Source organism: Argentina silus, assembly GCF_951799395.1.
Source record: "Argentina silus genome assembly, chromosome: 4".
Classification (NCBI taxonomy): domain Eukaryota; kingdom Metazoa; phylum Chordata; class Actinopteri; order Argentiniformes; family Argentinidae; genus Argentina; species Argentina silus.
In genome coordinates, this window is record NC_139658.1 from 10,810,847 (window position 1) to 10,820,198 (window position 9,352).

Below are 9,352 nucleotides of genomic sequence, written 5' to 3' on the forward strand. Positions count from 1 at the left end.
CAGGAATTGTTTGTGCGTGCGTGTGCGTAGAGTTTTGTTTTTTTTGTTTTTTTTCCGAAATGTTTTATTTTTTTTGATCAACTTTCTTTCACTGTCAGTTTCGGGACCCAGCGGGGACACAGCAGGGACACAGCATTGCGTAGTTCTGCTCAAGTGTTTCTGTGTCGTTCACTCCCGGATTTGCGGTCCCACTCCGACGCTCCACTTCCTCCTCCCAATTTCGCTGTTTAACCTCCTCTCCTCCTCTCCTCCTCCATCCCCCCGCCCTTCCCTCCTCCTTCCTCACCCCTCCCTCAACACTGATAAAGCAAGTGCTTTCTCCCTCTCTCTCTCACTCCATCTCTCTCTCTCTCTCTCTTCAGGGAAGGGAGGCTAGAAGGATGGGAGGATGAGTGAATGAGGGGAAGAGGGAGGTGGGGGAGGGCAGACGGCGTAAAGGCGGCAAGCTAATTAGGTCCTTATCTCCCCTCCCTCCTTCCCTCCCTCCCCCTCCTTCCCCCTCTTGTTAATCCTAGTAGGATGTGGGGTTATGGTATTTGTGTCAGCACGCCTGGTTAGTCACAGACAACGGGCGAAGTAATTGGCTCAAGAACTACTTCACTCTCCAAAAACTTTATCAGCAGCCCCTGTAGAAACACACTTTCTGTCATCTCCTATGCGTGAGTCTCTTGTTCCCTCTCTCACTCCCAGCCTTTTGTCTGTCACAGTTGAGGGCCCTTCCAGACCTCTCCTCTCTCTCCTTTCATCCCTCGTTCCCTTGCTCAGACCCTCCCCCTACCCTCTCAAACTAATGAATTTTTTGGGGGCGGGGGGGGGGGAATTTATCTTTTCTTTTTCAATAACAATTGTTTCTGCTCTGTCCATACAGCGACTCCTGTCTCTCTCTTTGTGTGTGTCTCTCTCTCTCTCTTTCGATCTCCTCATTCCCCTCTCGATTCCCCTCTCTCTTTCTTTCCAACCCCCCCTTCTACTCTCCCCTCACCCCCCCCCCCCCCTCCTCCTCCTTTCCTCCTCCTCTTCTGACTGTCCTGTCCTGTGTTATGTCCTCTGTGTGTCCTCTAGATGGACGTGGTCTACACGTTCCAGACAGGCCAGGCTCCCGTGCCCGGTGCGCTGCGGCGCCAGCCCTCGGTGGTCAGCCAGCACAACGACGCCAAAACTGTCTCTAGCCCCACCCACGTAGGGCTTAGCTCCTCCTCCCTGTCCGCTGCCAACGCTGCCGGGGCCCCGCCCCTTCCTGCTGCCGCTTCCTCCTCCTCCACTGCAGGCAGTGAGTGCCGCGGTCGCCCTGACGACCCCGTTATGACACGACGCTACCCTCTTGAAGGAGAATGGCGTGTTTTTTTTGTTTTTTTTCTGTTTCTGCCGCATCCTCCAATCAGAATGCTGAATGCTGCATGATCAACTGACTGACGCACTCGCCCTGTTGATTATCACCCCTCTCTCTCTCTCTCTCTCGCAGTCACTTTCTTTCTTTCTGTCTTTCTTTCTATCTACGTCGTCTGTCTTTCTTTCTATCTACGTCGTCTGTCTATCGTTGTCTTGTCCGTTTATCTCTTTGTTGTCCTTCTTTCCGACTGTCCTCTCATTCTCTCTCTCCCCCCCCTCTCTCTTTAACTCCCTGTCCTCCTACTTTCTCACCCATTCTCTCCCTCTCTTCTGCACTTTATCCCAGACTCACTCTATGCATCTTTCCTACGGCTTCTCCCAGTGCATCGTGGGGGCTTGAGTTCTTCCGAAACTCTCATCTGATCTGCATGAATGAACCCCTGTGAGACTTCTCAGTGAAGAAGGGAAGATAAATCAGTCAGAAACTGCAGGAATGCAGAGGGGGGAAAAAATGGAATCCTTCTAATTCTCAAAAAGAAAAAAGTCCCGTAATCCGGAAAACTGACATCCATTTTCTTTTGCTCAGCTTTTTTGCCCCAAGTCAGCAGCCTGGGTGGAGAGATAATTGGACTGGTTAATCTCTTCCGGGTATTATCACAAGGGGTTGACTCCATAGGCTGTAATCTGAATGGGGTTTAACTCGGTGGTTGGTATAAGGGGAGGCACTAGGAGCTCTCACAGGGGTTAATAGCAAAAGGTTAATTGCATTTTGGAATAATATCACTCTCCTCCCCCCATTACCTGAGCTGCCTGCACTTTGTGGTGCGTGTCTGTGTGTGTGCGCGTGTCTGTGTGTGTGTGTGTGTGTGTGTGTGCGTGTGCGTGTCTGTGTGTGTGCGCGTGTCTGTGTGTGTGTGCGTGTGCGTGTGTGTGTATGTATGTGTGTGTGTGTGTGTGTTAGCATGCACACGTGTGTGTGTGTGTGTGTGTGTGTGTGTGTGTGTGTGTGTGTGTGTGTACTGTATGTATTGCCTGTATACTTCTTTTCCACTACCAGTCTGTCTCTTGCTATCAGACAGCATGTCTCTGCCACCTTCTCTTTCTCTCCAGCTGACATTATGGACATATAGGGCATTTTAAAGGGCTCGCCATGCTCACAGCTCTTTGGTCCATAGGTCATTCTCCATCTTCAACCCAACCCATGCTGAGAGAGAGAGAGAGAGAGAGAGAGAGAGAGAGTCTTTTTTTATTTCTGCGTCCCATTATTCCACCTTGAACCTGAAGTGTGCACTTGTGCACTTCGTCACATGGGTAGGATTGGGCTCTTACGCCAATTTCCATTTCCACTGAAATGCAATCGGGGGGGGAAGTGCACAAGTGCACACTTCGAGAGAAGGGCGGAGAAATGGCGCTGCAGAATATGAGTGAGTAAATGTGTGTGTAAGTGGGGGCTGTCTGTGTGTCTGTTTATCTGTCTGTGTGTCTCTGTGTCTGTCTCTCTGTGTCTGTCTGTGTGTCTCTGTGTCTGTCTCTCTGTGTCTGTCTGTGTGTCTGTGTCTGTGCGACATTGTAATCTGCGACCGCACAAAGTCATTTGTATGAGTACGTTGTAGCGAGAGCCAATTAGTTCTGGTGATGGTTCAATAAAGCTTACATTTTGCGGAGTTGGTTCGAGGGGAGGTTCTCTGCTCTCTAGGTACTAAGATGGGAGGTTGGGGAAAGGAGGATGACCTTGCCCTTCACTAGAGGGGAGAGATGGAAGGGTAGCGGTGGGAGGGTGGATGGGTGGGTGGTTGGGTGGGGGGGGGGTCATGTGGTTCTCACACCCCCAACACAGCACTGCCTCTCCCTCTGACTAGAAAGAGACACACACACACGCACAGACACCCTGTCTGCCCAGCAACAGATTCCTGAGAGAGAGACACACAAACACACACACACACACTCACACTCACACACAGAGGCGTACACACACACCTACACACACACGCATACACACTCACACTCACACACAGAGGCGCGCACACACACCCACACATGGACACAAACACACACACGCACTCACACACTCACACTATCAGAGAGCTGCAAGGAGAAGGCTGACAGATGCTGCAGCCACCCCTCTCTCTCTCTCTCTCTCTCTCTCTCTTTCTCTCTCTCTCTTTCTCTCTCTCTCTCTTGTCTTTCTCTCTTTCTCTCTCTTTCTCTTGCTCTCTCAAGCCCTCTCTCTTCCCTTCACCCCTTACTCATATGTATGCTTTCACAATCTCTTCCTCTTTCTATCTCTCTCTCTCTCTGCTTTCACAATCTCTTCCTCTTTCTCTCTCTCTCTCTCTCTTTCTCTCTCTCTCTCTCTCTCTCTCTCTCTCTCTTTCTCCCCCTCCAATCGCCCCCTTATTCACTCCTTCTGTATTCATCAGCAGTGTCATTTCATCCTCTCCTTCCTCCCTCCCTCCCTCTCACTCTTTCTCTCTCTCTCTCTCTCTCTCTCCTTCTCTCTTTCGCTCTCTTGGTATTCAGGGAGGACTTATGACTCACTGTGTGTGTGTGTGTGTGTGTGCGCGCGTGTGTACGTGTGTGTGTGTGTGTGCGTGCATGTGTCCGTGTGTGTGCATGTGTGCGCGCTTGTGCGCGTGTGTTTGCCTTTGCGTTTATTTTATTTTATTTCTTACATCTTGGCAGGCGACCCGGGCAGCGCCTTCACCATGACAGACTCTGCATCTTACTCTCTTTTCTTTTTTCTTTTTTTTTTCTCCCTACTAAGAGGGATTTTGTAGAAGAAGAAGAAAAAAAAAACGTACATATACATATTTCTCCCACCATACTTTCTGTAAATGGCTTGTGGATGCTGGTGTATTGGTGTAACTCGGCAACCACGAGCGCGCTGAACCAAGAGAGACAGAAACAGAGAGATGAGACAGATTTGAGACGACTGTAAGTGGGGTTTTTTTAAGTTTTGTTTTTTTTCATCTCATACCGGGAGACTTTTTTGTGTTTGAAGGGGTGGAATATGGATATACCCTGGCTTTAGTCATAGGGAAAAGCGAATATCTGATCAAAATGTACACTTAAGAAATACAGAATATGGAACAGATGTCAATAATGCACTTCAGGCGAGGAATACGCAGTATCATTTAAATAGCTTTATGACTGAAAATGATTTTAGTTTTTTTTTGCATAGTGTCTCTAAGGCGTTTCTAGAATTCTGGGGTCAAACTTGAAGTTCCCTGAGGGTTTTTCTTAAGCTGACCTTTTCACCATCTAACCATTGACCCCTAACCCCATTCTATGCAATGCAGTCATTGACACCATCTCTCCCTTTCCACCCAGGATTGCCCTATTTCCTCTCTCTCTTTCCGATTCAAACTATGCACGCCCTTCTATTCCAATTTCATACTTCTTTTTCGTCTTTACCCCCCCCCCCCCCTCTCTCTTCCTCTCTTCCTGTTTCTCCCTCTGTCATTCTTTCTTTCCTTTAGCCAATTACCCATGTAACTTTATCTTCTCCCCATAGGTTCAAATTCGCTATTTCTTTCGCCTTTTTTCTTGCTTCTCTCTCTCTCTCTCTCTCCCCCTCTCTCTCTCTCTCTCTCTCATGTTCAGGACTTTCTCCATTTTAACTTGACAGGGTAATGGTAAAAGAACCAGAGACCAGGAGAGTTCCATACGTATTGTAGTCCTTCTGTTTTTTGACCATGTTTGGGTGGAGGGCTGCTACCCCTTATAAAGCGTGACTAGTCACTCCTGGCACGTTAAGGGAAATAACTTTTGTTAGACATAACATTGCTCACACAAGCGCACAGACAGGCACACACACACACACGCACACACTGCATGAGATAGGATTGCAGACCTTGAGAATACAGACATGAGCAGCTGATCAGTAAAGCTACAAGGTAGTATAGTATACTGTGCACCAATCAAGAATTGTTCAATGAATACATCTTGCACAGCTGAGGTGTGTCTGTGTGTGTCTGTGTGTGTCTGTGTGTGTCTGTGTGTGTCTGTGTGTGTCTGTGCGTGTGTGCGTGCATGCATGCGTGTGTAATCTTGCACAGCTGATGTGAGTGTGCGCGTGCAAGACTTAGGAGAAATTCATTTTTCACAACAATTCCTGATTGTTGGACAGTATTCCTTGGAGCTTTCCCGATGTGTGCATGCCTGCGTGCATGGATGTACGTATGATCTGCTCGTACATGTGCGAGTGGCGGGACAGATCTGAGGAGACAGCCTCCATCTCTCTCTGCTAACCCGTGGTGCTCATTGTCACACCTCTGATGTATGAGAGCCTCTACAGTCATCCATCCTCCTGTCACACTCTGTATTCCTCCTGTCTGAAGAGAGCCTGTCAGTTCTCCTTAGGCACTGCTGCCCGCCTGGCTGCCTGGCTGCCTGTCTGTCTGCTTGTCTGTCTGTCTGTCTGTCTGTCTGTCTGTCTGCCTGCCTCTCTGTCTGTCTGCCTGTCTGCCTGTCTGCCTTTCTGTCTGTCTGCCTCTCTGTCTGCCTGTCTGTCTATCTGCCTTTTTGTCTGTCTGCCTGCCTGCCTGCCTGCCTGCCTCTCTGTCTGCCTGCCTGCCTGCCTCTCTGTCTGCCTGCCTGCCTGCCTCTCTGTCTGCCTGTCTGCCTGCCTGCCTCTCTGCCTCTCTGTCTGCCTGCCTGCCTGTCAGGAGTTTGACTGTTGATATATGGGGAGGACATCCGTCTGGCTGTAAATGTGTCACAAATTCATCAGAGTTACTGGCACCGGATGGCCAACCCAATTCATCCTTCTCACCGGTTTCATACTTGCGAGGTGTGACAGCAGATAGTTGCTTCCAGCTAAAGAGTAGAAAATAGAGTATTACTTCATCGATCCTAAAGGGAAATGACATCATCACTCTGCATCATCCATAAATGACAAGGGGCAAAACACAAAAAAAAGCAATGACAATAGACGTCAGAAACAAAAACCACCGACATCTGAAAGCACTTGATGGAGATCTTTTTTCTTTTTTTTTTGAAAAAAAAAGCAAGAACGCTGCTTTGTCTTTCCTACTGGGGAAAAACAAGCGAAAACAACATTCACATTACAAGCTTCATCCATCAATAAATCATGTCCACTCATTATAAAGTCTGAAGGCTATGGGTAAAAAAAAAAGAAACGACCGTCTGAAGCTCCCTTTGGACCTGATGAACCTGCTGTGGAAGTGGCTTTTTGTTGCTTTTTGGTGACCTTGTCCATGATCCATGTGGTGTTGAGTCGCAGGTCGAGCTGAGCGTGTGTTGTTGCGGTGTGTCGTCCAGGCCGCTGACAGGGAATAGGAAACTCCGGGACACCGACGCTCTTTGGATTGTGTTGTTGAGTAAACAACCAGCGGGGTGGAGTTGGTTTATTTTTCAGAGATAGTGTTTACTGTCAGCCTCCCAAGTTTTTGATGATGTGTATCTGTTTTGGATGTGTGCCGTGTGTGACGTGTGTTTGACACGTGTGTGTGTGCGTGTGCGTGTGTGTGTGTGTGTGTGTGTGTGTGTTTGCACGTGTGTGTGTGAAGAATTGTGTGTGTGCTTGTGCGCGCGTGCGTGTGTGCGCATGTGTGTGCGCATGTGTGTGTGTGTGTGTGTGTGTGTGTGTGTGTGTGTGTGTGTGTAAAGAATTGTGTGTGTGCGTGCGTGCGAGCGAGCCTGTGTGACGAATCGTGTGCTTTTTCCATCCAGCTATACCTATTCTCTTTCTTTTATCTTTCTCTCCATCCTCCTCTTCAAATATCCCTTCCTCCAGACCTCCCTTTTTTTACCACATAACCACCAACCTGGCACATCTTTGGTTGCCAACCCAACACTCACAAACCCACGCCTGCATCATCCATATCTCTCTCTCCCTCTTTCTTCCTGCATATTTTGCATTCAGATTGTGCCAGCTAGGTGTCCTTGTGTGTAGGCTGGGTGTATCGGTGTGCATCCTACCGTCACACTGATAAGAAGCTACCGTTTGTAACCCCAGACAGCTGTGTGTGTGTGTGTGTGCACGTGTGTGTGTGCATGTGTGCCTGTGTGCCTGTGTGTGTGTGTGTGTGTGCGTGCGTGTGCGTGTGCGTGTGTCTCTCTCTGTCTGTCTGTCTGACTGTGTGTGTGTGTGTGTGTGTGTGTGTGTGTGTGTGTGTGTGTGTGTGTGTGTGTGTGTGTGTGTGTGTGTGTGTGTGTGTGTGTGTGTGTGTGTGTGTGTGTGTGTGCGTGCGTGTGCGTGTGTCTCTCTCTGTCTGTCTGTCTGACTGTGTGTGTGTGTGTGTGTGTGTGTGTGTGTGTGTGTGTGTGTGTGTGTGTGTGTGTGTGTGTGTGTGTGCGTGCGTGTGTCTCTCTCTGTCTGTCTGACTGTGTGTGCCTGTGTGTGTGTGTACCTGTATGCGTCCGTTCAGTGCGTCACAGTTTGTGGTTGTACTGCTCCCCCGGTCCTTGCACAATACCCCGCCCCCCCCTCCACACACACACACACCCCCCACACACACACACCATAATGTGTTTCCATCTGATTCTGGGGTTTTGGGTTTTTGGCTTTATTTGTTTAAATGTTGTTTGGCAGTGCTCCTTTTGTTCTCTGGTCGCCCACCACCAAACCCCATGTCTGCTGTGTACCGTAGCCTAGATTGCGGTGTTGATGTATTGTTTTTGATTTATTTATTTTTTATTTGATTTTTTTTTTTGTATTCTCCACTCGCCTACCTCCGTCCTCATGTGTACTCTAGCCTAGTTCTTTGTGTTAATGTTTGTTTTTTGGGTTGTGTTTTTTTTTGTTTTTACTGTGCTTCTATTGTCTCCTCCTCCACTTCTTCTCCTCCTCCACCTCCACCCCTGATGCATCACTGTATTGTATATTTTGGGTTTATTGGTTGTTGTTGTTGTTTTTTTTGGGGGGGGAGGGGGGGGGGGTGTTGTGGCCCGTGTGTTGTTGTTGTTTTTTTGTTGTTGTTTTTTTTGCCTGCTGTTTGATTTGAGCGCGGAGCGGATGATGATGGTGATGGTGATGATGGTGATGATGATAGTGATGGAGCCTGCGGAGAGTGACTGAGCTATCCCAGCATCCTTCACTTCTCACCTCTCCTCATTTCTCACTGACCACCTTTTGTCCTCCACCAGCAGATCTACCCATAAGCCCCTGCCTGCCTGCCTGCCTGCCTGCCTGCCTCCTCCTCCTCAGTTCATGACCACGCCCACACACAGGGAAACTACGCCAGTGTCCTCACACTAATTCTGTTTTTTTCTATCTCTCCATCTCTCTCCCTCTCTTTTCTTTTCCTCCCTCCTTTTTTCGATCTCTCTCTCTCCGTCTCTCAGATTAAAGTGGTGAACGCGTTCCGTAGCTCCCTTTACGAGGGGATAGAGAACCCAGAATCCCGAAACTCCATCCATAACTTCATGGCCCACCCCGAGTTCGTGCCCCTGTCCGAGGAGGAGGCGTCCCGCATCCCTGACATCGAGGAGTCGGATGATGACGAGGCGATGGTGGAGATCCAGACCGTCCCCAGCTCCTCATCCGGGGGGAGAGAAGCCGCCGACGCCTCCCCCCAAACTCACGAGACCTCCATCTGACCTCCCGCCTCCTCGTCCTCCCACTTCGATGACCTCTCCCCCCACCTTCCCCCCATTCCCCGCCCACCTGCCCATCTGCCCATCTGCCCTTCCTCTATTCCACTAGCAGGGGGGGACCGGCTGTAGGCTCCTCATATCCGCAGACACATCCCACAAGAGGCTGACAACAACCCTCTCCTCCCCCTCCCCTTCGCCCCATTCCTAAAATACACAGGGCATGGGTTCCCATCTCTGGGTTGGCGTCATACCTATTACCTTCACAGCCATCACCTACCCCTGGCTCTCCTCCTCCCCCCCCCAGCCCCCCCCCCCCCCCCCCTCCACAAGCCACCTCCGCCCGCCTCCCTCTCTCAAACATGCTGCCCACCACAACACCTGCCGTGGGCTTGCACTGACTGTGGCGCTTCGGTGCCTGTTAAGTACGTGCAACAGAGTGACATGCAGAGCATCCAATCAAGTC

General features: G+C 49.7%; 1 protein-coding gene across 1 annotated transcript in view; it reads left to right on the forward strand.

Annotated features, from left to right (window-relative positions):
• Positions 1-9,352, forward strand: part of atp2b4 (ATPase plasma membrane Ca2+ transporting 4) — a 74,638-nt gene extending 65,286 nt beyond the window's left edge. Inside the window, exon 21 of the mRNA XM_083669184.1 lies at positions 8,638-9,352. Coding sequence (XP_083525310.1) covers positions 8,638-8,892 — 255 coding nt within the window. The 3' untranslated portion in view covers positions 8,893-9,352. The remainder of the gene's footprint in view (positions 1-8,637) is intronic.